General features: G+C 35.4%; 1 protein-coding gene across 2 annotated transcripts; it reads right to left on the reverse strand.

Annotated features, from left to right (window-relative positions):
* On the reverse strand, positions 1-27,595 carry CHMP2B (charged multivesicular body protein 2B). Of its 2 annotated transcripts, none has more exons than XM_005548402.5 (6): positions 27,346-27,595; positions 14,072-14,163; positions 9,058-9,252; positions 5,024-5,126; positions 1,993-2,099; positions 1-1,790 (listed from the first exon to the last, which is right to left on the reverse strand). In XM_005548402.5, exons 1-6 carry the CDS (start codon positions 27,377-27,379, stop codon positions 1,680-1,682), a joined length of 642 nt encoding a protein of 213 aa, XP_005548459.1. In that variant the 5' UTR covers positions 27,380-27,595; the 3' UTR covers positions 1-1,679. The 2 variants fall into 2 exon arrangements, with proteins under 2 accessions (XP_005548459.1, XP_073889889.1); XM_074033788.1 differs by having other exon boundaries at positions 27,221-27,595.

Here is a 27,595-nt window from a genome sequence, read left to right on the forward strand (position 1 = left end):
AAAAGGACAACAATAATAAATCTTTATTGAGATTTTTTAACAAAATAATTTTTAAAAACAAAAGCTCCCACATGTAAACAAGAAAGTAAATAAGTTAGATGGCATTATTATGTACATCCAAGAATCAAAACATGTTCTGGTAAACATTCCATTATCCAGTAAAATGTTTTGACCCATCACTGTTAAGAGAAACTGTGTATTTAATACTACCAATAACGAAACCTAATCTTTGAACATTATAAAATGGTTTACGGAATATAAACTATACAGTTTAGTTTTTCGTTCCTCCTAGCAATCCGTGTCACATGTATAGTAGTCCTAAGATGTATTTTGTCAGTATTAGCCCAAAATGTCCACCATCCCAAATTAACCAGGTTATACATATCTCCTCCAGTTTTCATGGTAGGATGTGTTAGAACCCATATATTACAACATCGTTTTTCAAAACTAACCTAATCCTAACTTCTATTCTAACTAGTCTGGCACTCCTTCATTTTCTCTCTCTGTCTACACATTCATTAGATACCATGGCAATTTCACCTTAAAAAATACTGCTAATACACATTTAGACGGTAATTTCCGGTAAAATTGTGGTTTATTTATCAAAAAAAGAAATTATTTTAAAAATGTAGGTCAAGCATTGTCATAGTTGTAGTACTTAATTGAGAATAATGGCTTCAATTTAGAAGATTCAATATACACATTCAACAAAATTAAAGTTTAAATTATAATTCATATAATTATAATCCTCACTTTTTAGATGGCCAAAATATATTGTTTACTTACTATAAAGTGTTATTTATTCATTGTCTATTTTTACTAATTATATTCAATGCACAGTAATGGCATCAAAGGGACAAGTCATCATAGGTCTCTTCCGAGACCAGGAAAACCTGGTCTGTTTTAAGAGAGGAGTGTCTAAAATAAGAGTACGCATTTCAATTAGGCCCAGAGAGAGGAAAAAGCCAGGATAATCTTTGTAGTGAGGCCTTGCTTTCGGTTTTAAATGTAATTCTTTTCTGCCAGCTGAAATAATTTAAAGATGTGCACAATAGATCTGTGCTATTTAAGGCAGGTGCCAAGCACATTTTGAAAGGTAATAAACTTACCAACTAGAATGTTCTCCCAACGGAAAAAGAAAAAGAAAAGCTACGACAGTTTTTGTTTAAGACAGATGTTTAAATAGCACTCTTCTTTTTGACCATTTAAAAATAATTTGGCAGCTGTAACTGCCTATGGTCATAACACATAATCACTTACAAAAGACAAGCAACAGATACAGAATTAATGATATACTTTTAATATTTTTACAACCCTCTTTAAGTTGGTGCCTAACGGCATTTAACAAGATTTTTATATTCAGTGAAAAAGATTTAGAACATAAACTGACATGAAGTAAGGAATATAATTTCTCTGTGCCATGCAAAAGAAAAGTCAACTTTTTACACATCATCACTCCTAAATAGTTCTAATTAAAATCCAAACTGTTTCCATTTTTGCATCATTGTCATTCTTTGGCAAAAGATTCAAAATAGCCATGGGTTAGGAAACAACTGTTCACTCACAGTCTCCATTTTTTTTTTTTCCGCAAAATACATGTGTTTTGTAAAAGAAATCTGCACTGTGCTTGGTTTATACTACATAATTATAAGTAAGCAAAATATTATGACTTTTTTTGACTAATCTACTCCTAAAGCCTTGAGTTGCCGTTCAATCTCTTCATCTGAGATTGTAGCCTTTGAAGTAGAGGCAGATGGTAAGCTTCCCGCAGCTGATGGAGCTTTGGCCATCTATATTAAACAAAGAAAAACAAAAACGTGCATTAGCAAACATTTGGACTAGGACATAACAGGATGTGCTGTACAGAGGTCTCTTTAATTTACTTTTGAAACAGAAATAAAAAACATGTACCTAACAGTAAAAACAAAACAATTAAGTGACAAACGTGGTAGGTAGAAACTATTTCCAACTAAGAAAAGATGATGTTCATACCTTTCCAGAAATTTCAATTCCAATTTCATCAAGAACTTGATTCACAATATCCTGGCTTTCTTCTTCATCATCAGAACCGTCAAAGATGTCATCAAGTGTGTCATTGACTGGGGGATAAGGGAGAAGGAGCAAAGCATTTACTTTCAAACAAATTTCAGATTAGATTTATATATTTACAGTCTAGCTCAACTATTTTGTATATTACAGAAAGCAAATTCAGTGAACTAAAAAAATCCTTCAAAATGTCAGTGAAGTACATTGATAAATACACATTTGAGCCATTAAATCTGGAATAATGTTCATTTCAACACAAATTATCCTATAGTAAACAAGTCTACTCTGTTTTTTAAAAAATTACATCTAATAGACAAAAACCATGTGATATTCACAGCCACATGTTTAAGACTTTTAAATATTATTTCACAAATTGTATTCATTAAGCTGGTAGAGGAAGAATATGCAAGAATAAAATATCCTGTTAATATCTGGAAAACAATTTACTCTTTTTATATCTATAATCATATTTTTATACCTCTTAAATTTACATTCAAGATACATGTAGAACATTCTAAAGAAATCTAAGGTTCAGTATTTTAATAAATTTGCCTAAAGAATGATGTCCGATTTAACAGGATTATTACTGCTACAACCTTTCCTACCTCTCTTCCCTCCCCAAAATATTTACTGAAAGCACTCTGTATAGAATGCATCATGTTGAGTTGTGGGGAAACAATTTTTGATGGATTGAGATTGTGTCTTTTTTATCTTTGAAACTGGGCACCTCGTGCCTGAAATGCAATACATATACAATGGGTGTATAGACGGAGAAAAATAAAGACCTCGGGTAGTTGACACTTGAGTATAAAAGAAAAAAAATTCAACAGATTGTGGTAAGAGAAAAGATAAATGATTACAAAGTTTCAGAGAAGGAGATTACATCCAACTGGGAGGAAGTAACATGTGAAGTAATCTGGCAAGGATACATAGGGTTTAACCACACAGAGATACAAAAATGGAATGGCCTGGGCAAAGTCATGGTGAGGCAACAGGGACACAAGCAAGAAAGAATAAGTTCTTCTGTTTGGTTGTTATTTAAGGTACATAAATGGAAAATGTCTGGGAGAAAAAAAAATTACAGCAGTTAGCCTAAAATTGTTCCTCTCCTGGTATCTGGCAAATGTCCCCAGAAGAAGAAAGACAGGTAACCTAGTCTGATTTCCTTGTAATCATGTTGGTAACTGTGGCTCCTGAAAAACAGGCTTAATGTTTACTACAAGAGTCTTTGTCTATGGAATGCTTGTACCAGGGTGTCCTGGTTTAGGACTGCTATAGTAACAAACCTATGATCTATGGGTTTATGCACCATGACTCCCTGGAAAATGTCACGTAAGGTAGGCAGTCATCTAGGGTATAAACTGAAGATGTTTCATAACCTAAATACTTCCTTCGTGTTTTTTATTTAAAATTTGGGGATTTTATCTTGTAGTAAGCAGAAAACCCCTGAAGGAATTTAATCAATATGCTCAGAGGTAAGATCCTGGAAAAAAATAATTTAGCCGTATGTTACTCAGATGTAACTTAGCAAAGTAATACGGGAGATGTGAAGTCCAGGTCATGAGGAGTTTATAAGTCCAGGTCATGCGGAGTTTATAAGTAAAGAAGTGGTTGCAGAAAAAAAAAAAATGAATGAAGTAGATAGAAGAAAAAGATGAGAGAGGTGTAATCAGACTAACAAAGAACGCTTTCAGAAAAAATGTAATAATGCTCATCACAGGTATACTGTAAGATTTCCCAAAGATCTTGTGTCTTAACTTAAATGTGAACAAGCTTTGGAGCAACAGGGCAGAATGTAAATTCCAACTGGAAAAAGATATGTTGATTTACACCTTGAATTTATTTTGGGATGAAAATATTGTTAGTGTATTTTACTAGGTTGTTAAAAAAAATGAGTAACCATCAATAACTACTATTATACTACAGACTAATTTGCAATGTATTAAAATACAAATGAGAACAACTGCAGTAGGTATTATAGATATCTGATTAAGTAAGGGTTGTTGATTCTTTTCATTATAGCTTAATGGAAAAGTTCATTTCTCTGGTAAAGACTGCCATCACTGGCATTGGAAACCACATGTTCAATACTATGATCATTATATAAATAACAGTTTATATAATAAACAGTTCTCTCAGTCATTAAAATATGATTGATGATGTTTCAACAACCTGAAAAAACTCAGAGTTTTCAAACTAAAGGCCTGAAGTGAAAACTACAGAACTTTGGAGCTGTCAAAGATAAACAGGCAATATCATTACAACCGCGAATAGAAACAGCTGTCCTGAAATAGAATACTAGAATAATAATGAGTTTATTCACCCTGGCAACTTAATTCGATACTGTTTTATACACTAAATGTTATTAAATGCTGTTAAACTAAAATACTAGCAGATAAGCAAAGCTAAACTGGTATATCCCTACACAGTTGTAAAACATTTATTTTTTCTATTTTTCATGTTTTATAGTTGTAAAACATTTAGAAAACATACTTTCAAAACAATGATTTTGTAAATACATTTCCACCATAACATGCAATTAGTTTATATTCAAAAAGACAAAAACTAAATATTAGAAGACTCTTGTGTGAGGGAAAAAAAAAATGAGAATAAAAACCAAAAAAAAAAAAAGAGCTCCATTACCTCTACCCCTAATATAGGCAAATCTTCTATAGCACCGAAGAGTCGACATAACTCTGAAACTGCCTGACTTATATCATGAAGAATTATTTACCTCACAAGTTGGTTTTGGTATAGTAATCGATAAAGTAAAACTGCTAAAGCCAATGTGTAATAGAGATATGGCATAACATATTTTATACCTTTCCCTCAGTTAAATACAAATAGAATTTTGAGCCTGTCATTTTTGGTTTCATCATTTCTGCCTTCGTGAATGAGAATATGAGACTTAAAGTAAATAAATGTCTAATTTAAAGATAAGAAAACTATATATTTCATTATAACTTATTAAACTTACTCATTTCTTCAGTCATCTCCATTTTCATGTTTTCCTTCTGGAAATTCTGCATTGTTTGTAATGTCTTTTGTGGATCCATCTTCTTGTTAACTGCCTGCATTGTCTTTAAATGTATTTACAAGATTCATGTTACTTTCATAATTCTGAAAATTTTACTATGAAGTAAGTCAAAAGGGAACACATCAAATATAGACAGGCTTTTAAAAGACAGCCATCCTACCGTAATCAAACATAGAGTGTTAAATATTCTAGAAAAAAATGAAATAGTCATTTGGAAACCATCTGCTTAACATCTATATAATAAAGACCAGTGTGGAAAATCTCATCTGAACAGCAGGCAAGAAATTATGTAATAAAAAACATTATCAGCATAAAATCCTTTGCTATTCAAATAAGAAAATTAAATTTACCTGTTTATGTGGCAAGTAGGTAATGTCAATAAATTTTTAAATTTAATTTTTATAAAAACTTTCATTAACATTTTTAATGTCTAAATTTAAAAAGATTAGAAGATATACTAGCATACATACTTAATCTATTAACACATTTAAAACGATGGTTTAAAAAAACATAAAAATGTGAGTTTTGAAAAACTATGTGAAAACAATTCTCTTACATTATACATTCACAACTCATTTCACTAAGAGATTAATGTTCTCTAGTATCACCAAAATTCATTTACAATCATGTGTCATGTGCTTACATTTTGGTTAATGACCCACAGCATATACGACAGTGGCCCCATAAGATTATAATACTCCATTTTTACTATACCTTTCTTATGTTTAGCTATGTTTAGATACACAGATACTTAAACCATTATGTTACAACTGCCTACGAAATTCAGTACAGTGTAGCCTAGGACCAACAGGCTATACCATATAGCCTAGATGCGTAGTAGGCTGTATCACCTAGGTTTATGTAAGTATACTCCAAAATGTTTGCACAATGACAAAATTGCCTAAGATGAATTTTTCAGAATGTTAAGGCAGACATGACTGTATTTTTATATATATGATGCATAATATATACATGATAAACATATGTGTATGCATTATATAGCTAATTCAGTATATTAAAAGAAACCCTACAATAGAAAACACGTTGATTTCAAAGATATGAAGCAAATAGTCCTTTCTCAACTGCATGCAATGCTGTAGTCAAAGTATTCTTTCCAAGTATGACACTGCATTCCCCTCATCCCTGCCCACCCCCAACACACCTAACTCTCTAGTGGCTTTCCAGTGCTCTTAAGTGCTAAAAGTCAAATTCCATAATTTGCCTATGAGCCCTAACATGGATTAAACTTTGCACTATTGCTCTCTAGCGCTATGTTTTCTCTTGCCACTTGAGGCCAGGAGTTTGAGACTAGCCTAGCCAACACAGTAAAAACCCATCTCTACTAAATATACAAAAATTAGCGAGGCATAGTGGCTCACACCCACAATGCCAGCTACTCAGGAGGCTGTGGCAGGAAAATGGCTAGAACCTGGGAGGCAGAGGTTGCTGTGAGCCAAGATTGCACCATTGCACTCCAGCCTGGGCAACAGAGCAAGACTGTCTCAAAAATCAGACAATCAAAAAGAATACAGTAACTGAGACACAAAATGTATACTGAAACGTTCTCTCTCTCTTCTTTTTTTTTGAGACAGAGTCTCTCTCTGTCACCCAGGCTGGAGTGCAGCAGCGTGATCTCGGCTCACTGCAACCTTTGCCTCTCAGGTTTCTGCAATTCTCCTGCCTCAGCCTCCCAAGTAGCTGGGATTACAGATGCCCACCACCATGCCCAGCTAATTTTTGTATTTTTAGTAGAGGTGGGGTTTTGCCATGTTGGCCAGACTGGTCTTGAACTCCTGGCCTCAAGTGATCTGCCTGCCTTGACCTCCGAAAGCGCTGAGATTACAGGCATGAGCCACCATGCCCGGCTTGAGGCTTGAAACTTTCTCATTTTAAAGATTATAATGTGTCACTGTACTTTTTGTACTTCACAAAATGGATGCACTCTACTCTTTATTTGCACAAATGTATTGGGTACATCTAAAAATTTGTTACACACATATAATGCATAGTGATCTAGTCAGAGTGTTTAGGGTGTCCACCACCCAAGTACAATATATTTTTGTTAACTATAATCTCCCTACTCTGCTATGAAAGATTGAATTTATTCCTTCTAACTGTACGTTTGTACAGCATTCGACTTGCATGTGCTCTGCTGTCTCAAACACAATTACAGTTAACACTCCTTACTTGTGGATTCCACATTTGAGAATTTACCTACTCATTAAAATGTATTTGTAACCTCAAATGAATACCTGCAGTGTTTTAATGCTTATCTGTGGACATTTACAAAGCAGCAAAACATCTGAGTCACCCAACATGCACATTTCCAGCTGAGGTCAAACAAGTTGATGTTCTGCCTTCTTACTGCAAATTAAGTGTCCTTTCCACAGTTTATTTAGTGTCACATTTTTCTCACTTTTCTACTTTTTGTTGGTGATTTCACTGATAAAAAATGATCCCCAAACATTGTATCCCCAAACATGCTGCCCAGTGTTCCTAAGTGAAAGAAGGACATGATGCGCTTTATGGACAAAATATATGTTAGATAAGCTTTGTTGGGGAATGACATATAGTCCCATTAGTCATGAGCTCAATATGAGCAAATCAACTATCTATTAAATATGGCATCTTTAAACAGAAACACAAGGTTAGTCAGGTACAGATTAGGTGATGAAAAAATGTTGTGGGCAAAGGCTCACAGAAATAGAACTCAGTATTTCCCCTGGGAGCAATGGTTCAATATGCACTATTTCAGTGTTCCTGGCTTCATGGGACATAACTACTATGAATAACAAAAAATTGCCCGTGTATACCATTTCCCTATCATAAAGCTTGTACTTTCCTCTGAAGCTTTTTTTTTCTTTTGCACTTCATATTCATAATCCCTCTTCTGTACATCTAACCTCTAATGATATTCTTAAAACCTCTGTCTTATGCAATGTCTTTTAGATCACCCTACTCAAAGGTCTGTGCAATTCATAAAGCTTAGCACGACTGATATATAGTGGGTAGGTTCCTAGAGACATATCTTAAGCTCCCCCAATTGAACTATAAAATCTGTGAAAGCAGACCTTCTGTCTTAGCCTCTTTTGATTACTAACAGTATCAAGGAGTGCTTTATTTATTAAATGACTGAAAGATTCAGAGTCCTTTAAACTCTACAGTAAAAACACTGATTATAGATATAGAAAAATGTGTTTGTGTGTGCATGCAGTAAGTTAAACATCAGTTCTAGACAAACAATCTGATAAATCTTTCTTACTATTTATGTGACCTTCTGACACATTCATAAAAATGAATCAAGAGGAAATTATCACTCAAAGGTAGTCACAACATACAAAGAGATAAAGTCAAAAATCATCTGACAATTTGAGGGGAAAAAAGCAAATACTTTTAAAAGTCAATTTTATAAAATTAGAAGCTACATGTGATCTTTCGAAAATGGGACTGTTGGCCAGGCGCAGTGGCTCACGTCTGTAATCCCAGCACTTTGGGAGGCAGAGGCAGGCGAATCATCTGAGGTCAGGAGTTCGAGAGCAGCCTGGCCAACATGTGAAACCTCGTCTCTACTAAAAATGCAAAAATTAGCCAGGTGTGGTGGTGGTGCATGCCTGTAATCCCAGCTACTCAGGAGGCTGAGGCAGGAGAATCTCTTGAACCCAGGAGGCGGAGGCTTCAGGGAGCCGAAATCTTGCCACCGCACTCCAGCCTGTGTGACAGAGCAAGACTCCGTCTTAAAAAAAAAGAAAGAAAATGGATTGTCCTCAAACAATAAATTTTGTATTAAAACATACCAATAAAGAATCTAGAAGTAATTACCTGGATTATCTAGTATTATAACTCATTTTACTAAAAATTACATACATTTTATACCACATATATACCAGAAGGTGCTTTTAAATCTGCTTTCAATATTGATATTTAAATATCATTTATAAAATTATAAATCTATGAATATAAAAGCTCCCACTTACTTTTGCTGTGGTAGACATTGCTCCAGCCATCTTCATTTGGGAATTCATCACTTTTGTTTGTGTAGACATAGAAGTAACTTTGGAACTTACAGCAAAAGTTCTCGTCTTCTGTTTCCGTAGATGCACGAGCTGTTTGGCTAAAACTCTGCAAGCTTCCTTATTACCAATCTTGGCCATTTTCTTAATTTCTAATTCCTAAGAGAAGAAACAAACAAAATAAAATAAAATCATTAAGGGGTAGTTCTCAATAATTTATTTCAGAAGAACGGATCTAATATACATAACAGACCCTTTCTCCCCGATCATGAAGAGGGGAAGAAGCTATTATAAAGTCATAGAGCAAAAGAGTAATCTAAGAAGGAAATTTAGTCTACATGTTTACATGGAAAGGACAGAACTGGTATCTTCATCCATGAATACAAAGCAAATCTACAAAACAGTGCACATGTAGAGCCCAAAAGAAAATTAAAAAAAAAAAAAGACTATCCAAAAGAAGGTAAGAGAAAAAGAACAAACATACAAGCAAAGAGTTGGTGGGACAGAGCAATAAAGGGCAAGGTGATAGATCTAAAACTAATAATACAATTACATTAAATAAAATAGTCCATTTTATACCTCAATTATAAGACAGACTGTTGGATTAAATAAGAAAGCAAACCCAACTATATGCTATCTGAAGACACCAACTTATACAAAAACAGTCAAGTAAAAGGACAGAAAAATATACGCTATACACATACTTATCAAAACCTGCCAATCCAGAGTGGCTATATTAATAGAGATGAAATAAACTTGAGAACGAGGAATACTACAGAAACAGAAAGGGGTATTTCATAATGATATAAGGGAATCAATACCAGGAAAATCTTAAATGTGTATGTACCTAATAAAAGTGATTCAAAATATATAAAACACAATGGACAGAACTGAAAGGAGAAATAGACAAATGTATAATTAGCATGAGAAATATCAGCAACTCCACTCTTAAGCATAAAGCCTAATTGTTACAAGTAGACAGAAAATCTGCAGTGATACAGAAGGCTTCAAAAACACTATCACCAATTTGACCTCACTGACATTTGTAGGAAACTCCAACATTGACAGCAGAATATACATTCTTTACAAGTGTCACTAAACAATCAGCAAAGTATTCCATATTCTACATCAGAAAACAGGGCTCAATAAATTTCAAAGGACTGGAATCACACAAAGTATGCTAACTACAATGAAACTCAAAATTCATAAGAAAAATATGAAAAGAAAATCACAAATAAGTGGAAATTTAAAAATAATCGTTCTAAATAAGTCATGGGTTAAAGAAAAAAAGCAGAGGAAATAATATTTTGAACTTAAGTGAAAATACAACATAAAAATTTGTGAGCTGCAATTAAAATTGCTCTTAGAAGAGTTTACAGCATTGAAGTTTGCATTTGAAAAAAAATGAATACTTCATAAGCTTCAACATAACATAGAAAAAAGAAATACAAATGAAACACAAAGTAAGGAAATAAGATAAACAAGAAAATAAATATACAAACTAGGAAGGAAAAATCTGGCCAGGCACAGTGGCTCACGCCTGTAATCTCAGCACTTTGGGAGGCCGAGGCGGGTGGATAATGAGGTCAAGAGATCGAGACCATCCTGGCCAACATGGTGAAACCTTGTCTCAACTAAAAATACAAAAAAATTAGCTGGGCGTGGTGGCACACGCCTGTAGTCCCAGGTACTTGGGAGGCTGAGGCAGAAGAATCACTTGAACCCGGAAGGCAGAGGTTGCAGGGAACTGAGATGGCGCCACTGCACTCCAGACTGGTGACAAAATGAGACTCCATCACAAAAAAAAAAAAAAAAAAAAAAAATCCATACAGAAAATCAGTGAAACCAAAAAGCAAAAGCTGTTTTTTGTGTGTGTGTGTGTGTGTGTGTGTGTTTTTTAATAGATCAATCAAATTGATTAACTACTAACCAGGCTGATGACAAAAAAAACTGAGAAAGAGACAGACAGTGAGAGGGAGAGAACACGGTTACAAATACCGAGAAAGCAAAGAAGGGCATCACTTCTTATCCTAAAGATGTTAAAGGATAGTAAGGGAATATTATAAACAACATATCAGTATATTTTAAAATGTAATAGAAATGGACAAGTTACTTCTCAGACTAAAGCCACCAAGATCATTCAATAAGACAGATGACCTAATCCACTGTATATCAATTTTAAAAAATAATTTGTAGTTCAATAATCTACCTACAAAGAAAATCTTCATTCACATATGACTTTACTGATGAATCCTATCATACATTTAAGGAAGAACTATACAAACTCTTTCATTAAAGAAGAGAGTATAGGACCCTTGCCAACTAATGCTATGAGGCCAGCATTACTAGGCCGGCATTATTACCCTGATATCAAAATCAAATAAAAACACTGCACTGCTGCCTACACTACACACACAAAAAACTACAAATCAGTATATTTTATGAACACAGATGCAGATATTCTTAAAATTTCAGCAAACTGAAAATATATTAAAAAAATATATCATTAACAAGTGAGGTGTGTGCCTGGAACAAAAGGTTGATCCAACTTTTGATAATCAAAGTAATTCACTGTATTGACAGAATAAAAAAGAAAACCACACAACCATTTCAACAAGTACAAAACACTGCTGAGGAAAATTGAAGATCTAAATAAATAGGGATCTACATAATGGAGAGATATAATACCTTCATAGGTCAGAAGACATAATGTTAATATCTCTTCTGTTAACGTTAATTAACATTATGTTAATATGTCTTATGACACAATGTTAATATGTACATATTCAACGTAATCCCAATCAAAATCTGATCTTTTTTGTAGAAACTGATTTGTATTCTAAAGTTCCTATAGATATGCAAAGCACCTAAAACAGCCAAAACAATTAGGAAAAAAGAAGTGTGAAGTGGAAAGATTAATGCTCACTTTTAGACTTACTTTAAACCTTTTTTAACAAAAATAATGTGGTATTAGCTTAAAAACAGTCATATAAATCAATGGACTAGAGCCCAGAAAGATGCCTACGTTTGGACAACTGATTTTCCACAAAGATGACAAGGGAAAGCGTCAGCAATAATTATGTTGAAACAACTGACCTTCCATATGCAAAAAGTGAACCTCCACCCTTACCTGACACCATACTGAAACTTAATTCAATATGGTTCACGTTTTAAATGGAAGAACTAAAACTGAATTATTTCTAGAAGAAAACACAGGAGAAAATATTACTGACTTTGGGTTAGGCACTCATAGCTAGTACACTAAAAGTAAGTAGTACACTAAAAGTACTAGTTAGAGAAAAAAGGATGAGAAATATTAACAACTCCACTCTTACGCATACACTCTAATTGTGACAAGCAGACAGAAGATCTGCAATGATACAGAAGACTTAGAAAACACTATCACCAATTTGACGTAATTGACATTTGTAAGAAACTCCAACATTGAAAAAAAAGAATAAAAGAATAAAAAATTGTACTTGATCAAAATAAGCCAAAAAAACCCTTTCATTCCTCAAAAGACACTTAGGAAAATGAAGGACAAGGTTAAGAACTTGGAAAGAATATCTGCACAACATATACTTGATAAAGCATTTGTTTCCACAATATATAAAAATCTATTGTAACTAAGAAAGAAAACAATTTGATGAAAAAATAGGTAAAATATTTGAACAGACACTCTGGCAAAAAAGGTAAGTAAACAGTAAACAGGTATATAAAAAGATGTTCAACAGCATTAGTGATTAAGAAAATGAAATTTAAAATGACAATCTACTATACACCCACAAAATGGCTAAAATTAAAGACTGTCAACTCCAAGTATGGGAAACAACTGTAACTTTCATACATTACTAATGGGAAGAGAAAACATTATGGGCACTCTGCAAATTTTTCAGCACTTTAGTTTTAATTTTTTAGCAGTTAAACATACATTTACCCTATGACCCAGCAATGTCACTCAGGAATACACCCAAGAAAAATGAAAACCATGTTTACAAGAACTTGATTGAATGTTTAAAGCAACTTTATTCAAACAACCAATACCTGGAAACAAGCCAAACGTCCACTGGCTAGTAAATAGATAAACAAATTGTGAAATATCCAAACAATTGAATAATACTCATCAACAAAAAGTAATTAACACTAATGCATGAAACAGCACTGATTAACCTCAAAATAATCAGCTGAGTGAAAGAGGCCATAAAAAGGAGTTGATATTCTATGATTCCATTTACATAAAATTCTAGAAATGAAAACTCATCTACAGTGACAGATCAGTACTTGCTTCATCAGGAAAAAGGGAGACAGGCAGGGATGGGTAGGAGGGATTGCCAGGGGCATAAGGAAACTTTGGGGAAGATGGGTATGTTCATTACCTTGACTGTAATAATGGTTTCATGAGTTTATACATATGTCAAAACCTATCAAATTGTACACCTGAAATATGTACAGTTTATTGCATGTCAATTATCCCTCAATAAAGCTATTTTTTAAAGATTTGAGGTAATATACACATAAAAACATAGCATAAAGAATATTTAAAAATGAAGCAGATCAGTCTATTATAAAAGCACATTCATTGTCAAAAACACAATGATCTTTAAAATATCAAGCAAGACTCCTCTGAGTTAATGTAATTTTTAAAATAACCTTTCTTTGTTTTCCATGACTATTTTATCTTTGTTGTTAACTAAGACTGCCTTGAGCAATATTTCTTCCTAGATACTCATGACTCTGACAAACTGAAGAATAATTTGATTCTATAATCAACAGAATACACAGAATCCCAATAAAAGTCAGCAGAATGACACAATAAACAAAGGTAAGCAGAAGATACAAAAAATTATTAACTGCCATTTCTTAGTTAAGTAAATCACCTGCCACCTGCCATGTGCCTTTTTCCTAGTTAGCTAATTATTCCTACAGTAATTTCCAAATTTGTTTGAAAAGTTAAACTGAAATTTAATGTTCTACTTACCAGCTGTTTTTCTTGTTTCTCTAAAGCTGCTCGATCTCTGATTATAGCCCTCTGTGTACCTCGTAACTCTCGATTCTGTTCCTTTATTACATCTAGGAGAATCACAAAAGAAACCTAAATTTATGGGTTGTAAAATTTTCAATAACATTTAAAATACCAGATTCACAGATCATGATTTTTAAAAATCTTATATTGGCTGGGCACGGTGGCTCACGCATGTAATCCCAGCACTTTGGGAGGTGGAGGCGGGTGGATCACCTAAGGTCAGGAGTTCGAGACCAGCCTGACCAACATGGAGAAAAGCCGTCTCTACTAAAAATACAAAATTAACTGGGTGTGGTGGCACATGCTTGTAATCCCAGCTACTCGGGAGGCTGTGGTAGAATAGCTTGAATCTGGGAGGTGGCTGCGTTGAGCCGAGATCATGCCATTGTACTCCAGCACTCCAGCCCGGGCAACAGGAGGGAAATTCCATCTCCAAAAAAAAAAAAAAAAAAACCCTTAGATTTACTAGATGTCAATTTTTTTTTTTTACTTTAATATGCTAAAAAATTAGTTAAGTATTAAAACCTGAATTATAAATATTAATAAAATATAAATAATTGATAGCAGGTGAATGGAAATATGCTACAGTCTGAGATTTAACCAAAAGTATTAAATCACAATAAAATATTCCCCTAGAGAACTGATTAGTATACAATGTTTTACATAGCACATATATATGTCACACACACACACACCCTTTTCATGTCTCCTTACTTTAATACTACATGAAATTCAGAAAGGAAGACAGGTTACATGTTTATTAAATATGTTTGGTTTTCTGCAGTAAGTATTAACAGAGTGAAACACCAGACTTTCCAATGAGGCAGATCTGGATTTGAATCTCACCTCAGCCACCTGATCATCATGATTACACCTTGGAAGAGTTAGCTGATACTCGAAATCTCAGCTTTCTTTTTCATAAGAAAGGACAGTAAGGAGTAAATAACATACAAATGTTCTGACACATTGCAAGTATCCTCTCAATTATAGTATCTTTCTAATTTATCTGAATTCATTGGGATTCTTTAGACCTACCTTTTGAAGAATTAAAATTTTACTGTAGGCCTGATGCACTGTAATCTGGGTTAGTTGTTACTAAACAGTGGTTTCTTCAAAAGATCAGATATCAGTGTTAATTCTTGGCAACGCTGATCTCTTATTGTCAGAAATTGTGTTAAGTTACAGACATTACACAATTTAATGTTCATAATAATGCTATGGAGTTTCTATTATTTTATATATAAGAAAACTGAACGTTAGGAAGGGTAGCTTGCCCAAAGCCACATAAGTAGCAAGTAGTAACACCAGATTTGGTTGGATCCAACCATTCTGTTTCTTGAACCAGTGATCTTAACTACTTCACTAGACTAACTTTTTAATAAAGAGATTTAAAAACAACAACAGCAACAGAGAAAGAACAGTCTCTTCATCAAATAGTACTGGGAAATCTGGACATCCACATGAAAAAGAATAAAGTTGGACCTTTACATCACACTGTATACAAAAATTAACTCAAAAAAGATCAATAACCCAAATGTAAGAGTTGAACCTTAGAACACACACAAGTAAATCTTTATGACCTGGGATTTGGCATTACATTCTTAAATATAACACTAAAAGCATAAAGAGCAAAAGAAAAAAAAAAAAGATAAATTGGACTTGGTGAAAATTAAAATTTTTTATGCATTAAAGGACATTATCAGGTGAAAAGACAACCTATAGAATAAGAGAAAATATATGCAAATAATATATCTGATAAGAGTCTGGTATGCAGAATATATAAAAAATTCTCATAACTCAAGAAACAAGATACAAACAATCCAACTTTTAAATGGGCTAAAGGCCTGAACAGACATTTCTCCAAAGAAGATATACAAATGGCCAATGAACACATAAAAAGGGTGCTCCACATCATTAGTCCTAAAGAAAATACTACTACTTCACATGGATTAGAATGAATAATTTTTTATAAAAGGAAAATAAGTGCTAATGAAAACGTGAAAATTGGAACCCTTGCATATTGCTCATAGGAATGTATAATGGTTTGGTTACTATGCTTAACAGTTTGGTGATTCCTCAAAAAGTGAAACATCAAATTACTGTATGACCGAGTAATTCTACTCTTAGATATCTACCGGAAAGAAGTGAAATAAGTATTCAAATACTTCTACATGAATGTTCACAGCATTAGTAACATTAGCCAAAAAGTGGAAGTAACCCAAATGACCACAAAGAGGTGCACAGATAAACAAATTGTGGTATATAAATACAATGGAGTATTACGTAGCTATCAAAAGAATGAAGTACTGATACATACTACAACATGCGTGAACCTCAAAAACATTATGGTAAGTGAAGATGCCAGATAGAAAACATCACAATTTATAATTACATTTATATATCAGAGGTAAATCCATACAGGCAAAGCAAACTGGTATATGGCAGGGGTTGAGGAGAAGGCAGAATGGTAAGTTACTGCTTAAAGGGTACAGGATTTTATTTGGAGGTGATGAAAATGTTTTAGAACTAGATACAGGTAGTGGTAACACATTATTGTGAATGAATGTACTAAATGTCACTGAACTGTTCACTTTAAAATGGTTAATGTTATATGAATTCAACTTCAATTAAAACAACAAAGTCAAAAATTATTATCTTAAGATAGTTATTCTATAGTTATAATAGTTACAGTTAGTAGTTACTATAGTCATATTATTGATAAAACTAATCAACCACAATGACTTTCTGAATAAAAGTTAAAATAAGATGTCAAAACTCCTATATCCTACCTACAAGACATCTATCATATCTCTTTTGCTTATTCTGTTTCTCAATTTTATACTGGTGGGCATCTAATACTTAGGATTTACTAGTGAGGTATTCTACATGTTGTTTAAATACAGGAATATGAAACCATGGCATATCTCCAATAGAGATAAAGAAAGGGGGGGCTTTCTCTCCTGCCACCTACTTTCTTCTTCTAAAATGAGTGAGACTTAATAGGAAACATACATTTCATTTAAAAGAGAGGGTGTGGAAGATCCACAGATAAATGTATTTGGGAAATGTTAAAACTGAAAAAAAAAATTAAACACATTTCTTTGCTTCAAGGCTTCTGGGAATGTTTAATACATGGGTATGCATTGTTAATCTTTAAATGGAGAATATATCATAGATTATTGACCAAATGTATTAAGAATTATCTTTAAGAAATATCTATTAATATTTCCTAGACACCAGCATCCCCTAGAGTATGGATTGGAACATGCTGTATTAGTTTGCCAGGGCTGCCACAACAAAATATCACAAAGTGGATGGCTTAAACAACAAAAATGTATTTTCTCACAGCGCTGATGGCTGAAAGGAGTCTAGGTGCCAGCAGGTTTAATTTTTCCTGAGGCCTCTCTCCTTGGCTTGCAGATGGCCACCTTCTTGCTGTGTTCTCAGATGGCCTTTTCCCTGTGGATCTTTCTCTTCTTCTAAGGATAGCAGTCATTGAATCAGGGCCTCATCTGACTTTATTTAACCTCGATTACATCCTTAAGGGCACTATCCCCAAATAGAGTCACATGAGTGGTCAGAGCTTTGTCATATGAATTGTGGGGGGCAGAGGGGACAATTCAGTCCATAATACACACCTTTCCTCAGACATCTATAGACTGACCCCAAATAACAAACACACTCTCATTTCCCTATCTTTCAATGGAATCATGAACCTCTTCATCCGCAACACTCAAACACACCCGATCTTCTTTTGGACTTAGTTCCCTATTTTGTCAAAGCCAATGGACTGATATAAAAAACATTTACCACTTACCCCGCTGTTTCCATAGAAAATGTGCTCTAAATTTTAAACTCAAAAAATAAATGAATTTCTGGAGTACAACTCCTTTGTCTACTAAGGACTCCCTAAACTCAACTAGTATAAGATGAATTGGCAGTATCAGATGTTTTGTTTTGTTTTGAGACGGAGTTTCACTCATGTCACCCAGACTGGAGTACAATGGTGCGATCTTGGTTCACCTCTCAGGTTCAAGTGATTCTCCTGCCTCAGCTTCCCAAGTATCTGGGATTACAGGGATGTGCCACCATGCCTGGCTAATTTTTGTATTTTTAGTAGAGACGGGGTTTCACCATGTTGGCCAGGCTGGTCTCGAACTCCTGACTCAGGTGATCCACCCGCCTCAGCCTTCCGAAGTACTGGGATTACAGGCATGAGCCACTGCGCCCGGTCATGATGATGGTCTCATACAAGCTACAACAGTACTGCTCAGAAAGACAAGCCACTATACTGAGAAGTTAAATTGTGGCCAGATAATTGACACAGGCACACAGCAACTGCTCAAAGTTAAGATCTAAAATTCTATCTATATACATTTTTTCATTACGAGGGTGATATAATTAAACATATAAATTTGGTCTTTGTCCTGGGTTCCCGGCACAGAGGGCCTAAAACCCTTGAAATTTCTTGAATGATAGGAATGTCTTTTGTTATTCACAACAAGCTCCTGTGCACCGTATCTGAGTATATGGGGTAGGTGTGGGAGGGCAGCTGATAGCCTCAGAAAGGTTGGTCACCAGAAAGACCAAACACTTGACTAAAGGGTGAGACATTTTAACCCCACCCCCACATGTCAGCAGAGGTGGGTGCTTGAGATAGGGTTATAAAAAAACCTTAACTAAGAGATTCAGAGAATCTCTCAGTTGGTGAACACACTGATATGCCAGGAAGATGGCATACCCAGAGAGGGCATGGAAGCTCTGTCCTCCACCCTCGACCCTTGACCTATGGATCACTTCCATTTGGCTATTTCTAGTTGTATACTTTAAAATACACCAGTAACAGTAAATGAAGCACTCTGATGAGTTCTCAGAGTTGTCCTAGTGAATTATCAAACCTGAAGATGAAGTTGTAGGAAAACCTGGTCAGTCAGAAGTACTGGTGGCAACCTGGGACTTTCAAGTGGCATCTGAAGTAGGGCGGTCTTGCGGGACTGTCTTCCACTTATAGGGTCTGCCCTAACTCTAGATAATTACTGTCAGAACTGAACTGAATTGCTGAACACCCAGTAGGTATTGAGAACCATCGAGGCTAGGTATAGCCATCTTTATGGGAAAACAAGTACGATTACATGCGAATTCAACAAAACATGCAATTTAATTAAAATAGTTTGATTTCACTTTTCTCAATTTAATGTAACTATATGTACCATAACAGTCACTGTATATCATAAAAGAAAAATAAAGAAAATTAACTACCGCATATTCCACAGCCTCATAGTTGTTAATAGGCCTATTAATATTTAAACAGTTCTAAGCTATAAACTCAGAGCGGCTAATGTTACATACTAAAACATAATCACAACACTTTAAAACATATTATGGAAAGACAGTAAAACATATTTTCATATGAGACAATAGAAATATACTAATAAAACTAACAAATTACTCTTCTTTTTTAAAAATAATCGCTATATTAAATCCACGTTTAATAATCTGGTCTTCTAGATAATTCAGAAGGAATAATATGAAAATGGTCTGAGACAATTTTCATGTTTTTACAGCCACGTTTATTATCCACTAGATTTATTTCTTAGTAGGTATGATTTCATCCCAAGATTACAATCTCTTTAAGAGAAGGGAATACATATATTTATTTACTTGCTTGTTTGTAGTCCCACCTTTCTTCATGCAAATACCATCCCAATACATCATACTTAGTAGCGATCTATGGGAGTACAAACACATACATTGAAATGTGAAAGGATTCCTCTTACAGGCATATTTAACACGTCTTTAAAATGTAAAACAAAATCAGTTGTCAAAAAAGATAATTTAACAATAGTAAAATCTGAAATATGATAGCTAGCTTTCTATAATGGAAATGTGGAGCATTGAAATAATAGGCTATTTCCCTTATAACTTTCTACTTTCCCCATTTTTCAATGTGAGGCAAGATCATGACAGAAACATGTACAGGGAACTGTTGCCACCTAAGAGAGACAGAGTGCTTGACTCCTGTCTATCCTCTCTGCTTCTTTCTTCAGGCAGATAAGGGTGTACACTGAATTTTTCATTCTCTAGGACTTCTTCTACCTTGTGGTTTGCTGCAAAGACATCACAATAGGTGGTAATAGAAAACTTCACACTGTGCAAATGCCAAAGGTACATGGATATGATATAGCATATTCTCTCTCTTACCATTCAGTGAGATAAAAAGGGTCTGGAGGCTTGATTCATCCAACACCCTCTCTTCGCCCATGCCCAGCACAACACTTAGAAAAGGCCACCCAGGCCAGCTCCACCCTGGGCATTAAAAGCCTATCTCAAGTCTTTCAGGTTTTTCTTTCTGAAGGAAATAGACAGGTCTACAGCAGAGTGATAAGATCATAGACTTAAGTCTTGGACTTAGGAGACACAAGCTATTTCTGCCTTGTTTGGTTCTGAGTCAATATGGTTTATCTGCTTACAAAAAATAAAAGGTCAAAAAATAAAAAATAAAAACAAAACAAAAAAGGTCTCCCATATGGTCCAGTCTAGCTCACCAGAATTCTCTGCTTGGGGTTTGAGGGCCCCAACTTGAATCATGCCTGTCCTCCCTATCATTAGTTTAGATATAATTTGTACATTTGAGGATAAAAGCAAAAAGTATTTATCAAGTATAAATATGGACATTCATTAATTTGTGAGTAACACTATTTAAAGTGCCTTTCTTTTGGGGGAAGGTGGGGGGCTATCTCAAGTTTGTAAGGCAGTTCGGGATGAATGCCTCAGGAATGCGGGAACAGTACGCAAATCTCCACCAGTCAGCAGGATTCAAGCTGATCTACCAGACAAGTAGCCACTATACTGTATGTTGTGTTTTTCACTTTAAAAAGTCGTAACAGACTTTTTAATTTAATAAGCCAAATTTCCTACTATTAAATATATTTAATTTGAGAAAATACATTTTTATCTATGCGATTTTATTGCCTATCAGTTCCTCTAAACCTAATCATCATATGAATTGAGATAGAAACAAAATGTTCCCACATCCTACTTTATAATCTCCATTGACTAGTTTCAAGGTATCAAGATCTCCAGGGAAGAGGTAGCTTCTACTTTAGACTTCACCTACAAGCTCTGTAACAGCTAGTATCAGTGGGAACAGGGAGCACTGTGACACTGGAAACAGCACTGGACAAACCCTAATTGTGCTATGGATATAAGAAAAGTCCAGAGTGAGTGTGAATTCAGCTAACTAGGCATGATGGAGCTTGCCAATGAACAGTAAAGTGAAAAGAAGTCCTGGCTATGTGAGAATGTTTCATCTTGGGTTGATGAAGAAAAAAAAAAAAACTGCAAAACTATTACAAACTCAAAAGCTAAGGCATTAAAAAGAAACATTAAAGGTCACTATTTAGAAAGTTCTGGTTCTAGGAACAAGATTTACTCAAACGCAGAAGGAAAATGAGAGTGAGAGTGGGTACAAAGTAATTAGAATTTGATATGCAAACCAAATTTGCTTCTCAGGTTTTGGGAATAGTATATCTGACACTCAGGGACAAATATTATCAGCTTAACTAATCAGTTCTAATACACGGTAAAAAGAAAACAAAAGGCAACTATAGAAAATAAAAAGAAAAAAGGAGGATCATGCCAACAGCTTTATTCCACCTATACATGGTCAGGGAGCCAACCAACTTAAGAACCAGGTTTAAGCTGAGAAACAGCAGGACTTGGAAGAGGCAAAACACTGAAGAGAAAATGGGAGAGTCAAGCCAAGACCTATGGTAGCATATGCCGTAGCAAAAATAATTTTTTTCTCCTACTAGTAACTCTCAAAAGTCACTCAAGCCCTGAGGAATTAATCTGAACCAATTTATAACCATAAAAATGCCAGTGTTTTCAAGAACTAAAACAAGGTTTTGAGATGGGCACATGTCAGCAGACTTTTGAGTCTCGTTTGGTCCTCAATGACAAAAGCTTTAGTAACATCATCAATAAAACTTCAGTTCAGAAAACTGTCAAAGCGCATTTTTCAGCTTAGATAAATGAGAGAATGAGAGGGAATGTGTTCTGGAAGAAAAGCCTCACAGGCCAATGGACCTGAAGATATGAAATGGTAGCCAGAAAGGAGATGTCTGTCTTTGGTGTCACGCTGGGGATGTGGAAATACAGAAGGAACACATTTTGCCTACAGAAATAACTGTTCTAAAAGGAGGGAGAATGTTTTTCTAAGAAAATGCTCAGAGGAGTATACTGTGTTCCTCAATCCCATGTTCAATTATTTTTCTATGGTATGTCAAGAATGGAGGGGTTAAGTAGAAAGTAAAATTTGAGTTTTTTAAATATCCAGAATAAGGAGTACTAAAGGGACACATAACATCCTGGGAAAGACCTGAATTCTGCAGGTGCCACCAGGAGAATGGTGTATTTTATTCTGGAATAGAGAAAAAAAAAAATGTTTCTGAAAGATATTCCATTTTACTTCCTTTTAACATCAGAAATGTGGCATCACAACTGATACAATGACAGGGGATTTATCCCAACTTAGTCAAAACCTCATAGTTTCTGAACTCTGGACAACTAGCATATGCAAATATCATCCCAATAAGGCAAAAGCCAAGAAGCTTTGTTCCTCTTCTCTCTGTAGTGTTCTGCAAATTACCTCTAACTTGCACTAAAGTTCACAGTGGGTGGCAAAGTGTGGATCCAGGTTCTTCTAAGCCCTGGATGTTGGAAATACTACTTTGGTTAGTAAATGATATTATTTTAGAGATTTAATCTCTAAATTAGAAACTCTTGCAGATACATTTTCATTTCTGCTGAAGACTCTGAAGCCCCTTACAAACATGGAATGTAGAAGAGACTCAGAATAAGCATTATTCAACTTTGAAAGGACAGGAGGCTCTATTACGGTTCTAGTGAATCCAAGTCAGAAAAAAAATGCCACAAAAGGGGAACACAAGTAGTGAGGTACTTAATAGAGACTTTGAGAAGAAATAAACCTAGGATAGTTCAGGTTCGCTAGAGGAAGAGAAAAAGGGAATTCTAGGCATAAGGCCATCAAAAGCAAAAATATGTCAGGGCGAGAAAGAGTACGGTAGATACCAATGAACAGAAGAACAGTGCTGCTGGACACCAAAATGTCCAGAGATGGCTAGAAAGGGAAGGGTCAGTTCAAGGAGGGCCACACATGCATTATTAAAACTCTCACAGTGAATCCTGTTGGTGCCAGAGATTTCATAAAGGGGTTTACACTGAGGGGTAACAGTCAGATTTGGGTTCAAGTTTCAATTACACACGCAACTTTGTGGATGAAGGATTTAAGGGCTACGAAGCTATAGGAAAGAAAAGCAAAAAGTTGATATAGTCAAGTACAAGGTAAGTAGGATCCGAATTAGAGCAAAGAGTTGCAGGAACACAGAGGAAGATCCTATGTGTCCAATATTTAACAAGCAAAAGAAGCAGGACTTGGTAATTAGTTGATGGTAGAGGGCAACATCTAGCACTGTCAACACTGGATGAAGATATGATGAGTTCTGTATGGGATCTTGAGTTTGAGATATTGTGAGACACCTAGGTACAGATATTCAGCGAATTGTTGGACATCTGGCCTGAAACTCAAAAATACATCTAGAGACACAGATTTGGGATATATCAGTACTTAAGTTATACTTAAAATAGGAGTAAATAAAATCATGCAGGGAGAGAATGCAGTTAGAACAGTGGTAGCCTAGGATGGAACCAAGAAGAACACTAACATATAAGGGGTAGGTTTAAGAAAAATAAAAATAAAAAAAAATACGGAAAGGAGAAAGAAAGGAGCGGTCAGAGCAATTTGGGGAAAATTAAGAGAGTGTTATGTCTTGGAAGTTAAGAGACGGAATTTCAGAGAATAAATTAATTATCAGGATCAAATGCAAAACATAGGCCCAAGAGACGATCACTAATAACGGCCATTAGATTTTACAATCTAGAAGTTACTGATGATCTAAGCAACATCTACTGCTATAAGGTGGGGGAGGCAGTCTGTTAAGTAAAGAAGAGGAGATAAGACATCACTACTTCTTCAAAAGGTTTAGATAACAGCAAAAAGCAACTGGTCATACTTCTGAAGAAATGCTGTGTCCAGGGAGAGTCAGGAGTGGGTTATTTCCAGTGCCACCACCATTACAAAGTAAAGTTCTACCACTAATTCCAAAAGAAAAGTCTGGTTCCAGAAAGAATGCAAATGTTGCATGGTATCTACCAAACATTGAGAATTCCATGTGCTTGATAAGAGGAGCAAAATTAAACTGTTTCATTATCAATCTCTAGTAAGAAAAAAGTAATAATAATACTCAAAGGGATGAGGTCCTAGCTCTCACACTTAATAGCTGTATGATCTTGAACACATGACTTAGTCCTTTGCTTTTCTCATTTTATAAGGATGTTGTATGAGTACTTGCAGGTTTTACGAGAAATAAGATACTGCATGCACAATGGTTAGCACAGTGTTGGTTTAGTCAAATTTGTCTCTACTGAGGTTAACAGACAAAACTTATACAGTGTTTAAAGAACTTCACTTTTAAGGCATGTTTAGTTGTGCATTTATGACAAGTCCTAGTGGGATCCTGATTTACAGGTTCATAATTAGCTTCCCTAAATAGGTCACTATTAGTCTACAAATGGGGAAAATAAACACTGTAGGTAAACATAATACTATATATATATACACACACACATATGTATATCCTTACACAGGTAAAAGGAAAACCAAGTAGTACACAATTGTAATTTCAAATTCCAAAGGATCCTTCCCTTCTCTTGAGGTAAACCTCTCACTAATTTCTTTAGCCAAGTGTACACTGCAGAGACTTGTTCATCTCTCTGTCAAAAATGAATTAAACATAACTCTGAATAGTAATAAGTGCTGTAATGTTGTCTTCCTTTTTAATTTACATGTGCAGGAGTCTTTAATGATACAGTATATAACTCTTTCAGCCAATCCAAACAGAAAAAAAGATTCAATTATTCCCCAGATCTATAGGCAGGTACATATTTCCCTTATATATCAGAATTTCATTACTGCTGGAACAGATTTAAAAGTCAGCATACAATAAAAGAGCTCATGATCAATCCAAGGATCTGAGAGAAAGAAATAAAAATATATTAAATTTCATATTCATAATATACAGCCTCATTACCAAGAAGAATGCTGTCACCTTTTAGACAAAACAAAAAACCTTCCTTTCAATAAAACAGGGAGTAAAAAAAGTAAAGCTCTACGTCAAAATAATGAAAATACAGATCTATTAAGATGTCAGTAAATGATTGGAATGGAAATGATAATGTAAGAAAACATCAAGTATGCATCTTGGTAGTTTATAGTAAATGTACCTGCTGGCCAAATTTACATTTGGAAATTGCACATATGGTTAATTTAGTGGCATAGTTCCTAGCAAGAGTCCTTAAGACTTTTTTTTACAAATAAATCTATTCAGCAAAAACGTTATTTCTTGGAAGAAATAACTGCAAATGAGTATACAGTTAAACACTCATTGCACATCCCCATTGTCTTTCTTCTCTCCCCTCTACACTTCAAGTACAATAGTCACTAGATTTCCGAAGGCACCAGGAAGCACAGAACTGAGATTTATGTCTTTGAAAATACTTGACGGTATTAAGCAATTAAAACTAGAATGTTTGGTTTTTATTGTTAAAAAAAAATTAACTCTAATCGTAACATCACAGTAAGGGAGATTAAACCATTTTTCCTCCATTTAGTAAATTCTCACTATATAAAGCTAAACAACAAAAAAACCTGTAACTATATAAAACTCAAGCAAAAAGAAAATAAATCGTTCCCCCATCCCCACTCCCTAGAGTACTGTAAAATAAGTGAAGCTCACAACAGTGGTAGCCAAAACATTGAAAAAATAAAGTGCCATATTAAAGATTAAGCAGCATTCTCATGAAAAGCACACATAAAATCCATTTCACATCATTGATCACATTATATACCAAGTTGGTAGTTATTCCAGGTATTGCAAATGATACTTAATAAAAACTCAATAAATCAAAAAAATGTTCAGTCACCCAGATTAAGGAAAAATGTATTATGTCATCTGATAAATTAGAGGTAAAGGAGCATTATGTGTTGAAATGAAGAGTAGAGTAGCAGGGCAGACATGACTTCTTTGTTATCCTCCCCAAAATAATTTTGCTGGCATTGGAATAGTCAACACAAAGGAATGAAGGAGTTACTTCCAGGTCTGGACGGAGCACCCTATTTGTACCAATCACCGTCTAGCTACCACTGCTCCTTTTGTGGCAGAATTAGACCCTTACAAAGAAGTGATTCTTTGGCTGAACCAGCAACAACCTAGACTAAACATATAATGGGGAACACAATTTTTAAATAACTTGAATGAATTTAATTGCTGGTAGCAGTCAATGAAAATATCAAGTATTATATAAACACATTACAGGCATCGCATATGAGCACCATAAAACTTATACATTCTTTTACATTCACTTTTTCCCCCTCAAGATGATATTAAGCTAAATGTGGGAAACAACCCAAGTATCTTTACATGTTAAACTTCTATGAAGACAATACATACCCCATCTCTTATTTTAGTTGACAAATGATAATCATAAGGGAGAAAAATCCATTATGAAAACTAAATCTGGGCACTTCTCTGGGGTTTATTTTTCTACTGGGGTCAATCAAAAAAAGCATTTGTTTCATATCTCTTTATTGATGGGGTGTTCTTAAAGAAGCAACCGACCCAGACCCAACTTCATTTCTTAACTGGAGCCTGTTATCCCCTCCCCTCCCCATTCCGAGACTGCAAGTTTCCTGTCTGGATGCCTACAAGTAGTACATCTCCCAGCCGAAGAGCAACAATCGAAGCAGAGGAAACCAACAAGAAATCCATCAGCTCTCCAATCTATTGACACTCAAGGGCCAGCAGCACCCCGCTAGCCTTCTCGAAACGCTCAGCATCCTGCTGAGGAAAACCCGAGGGTGGGGGAAGCGTGAGGCTAGGGAAGCAACCAGACTGCCTAGGTGAGCCTAAGGTGAGGTGAGTCAGAAGCAAGAGGGAGGCAGAGAAGTGCAGCGAGGGCGGTCACCTGTGGGACCACTTGATCCAGCCCCGCCTCCAGGGACAGACAGTAGGCAGAATCTCGGCCGGCAGGCCCCGAAAGACGCTGGGAAAACGCAGAGCTGGGCCCCTTCAGCCCGGCCTGGAACTCACCATCCACGGTTTTCTTCTTGAAGAGGCACGCCATGGTTAAAGACCGCGCCCGGGCGGCCCGGCTCGGCCCGGTCCGGCCCAACGCTGGGAAAGGACAGGAGGGAAAGGACAGGACCTTGGCGGGTTTGGGGTGGCGGAGCGGAGAGACAGCAGGAGGAGGTCGGGGTCGCCAGGCAGGACCCGCGGAAGGCGTGTATCCGCAGCTACCGCAGCCGCGTCACCCGGAGCTCAGGTGACCAGGAACTAACAC

This window comes from Macaca fascicularis, chromosome 2 (genome assembly GCF_037993035.2).
Source record: "Macaca fascicularis isolate 582-1 chromosome 2, T2T-MFA8v1.1".
Taxonomy (NCBI): Eukaryota; Metazoa; Chordata; class Mammalia; order Primates; family Cercopithecidae; genus Macaca; species Macaca fascicularis.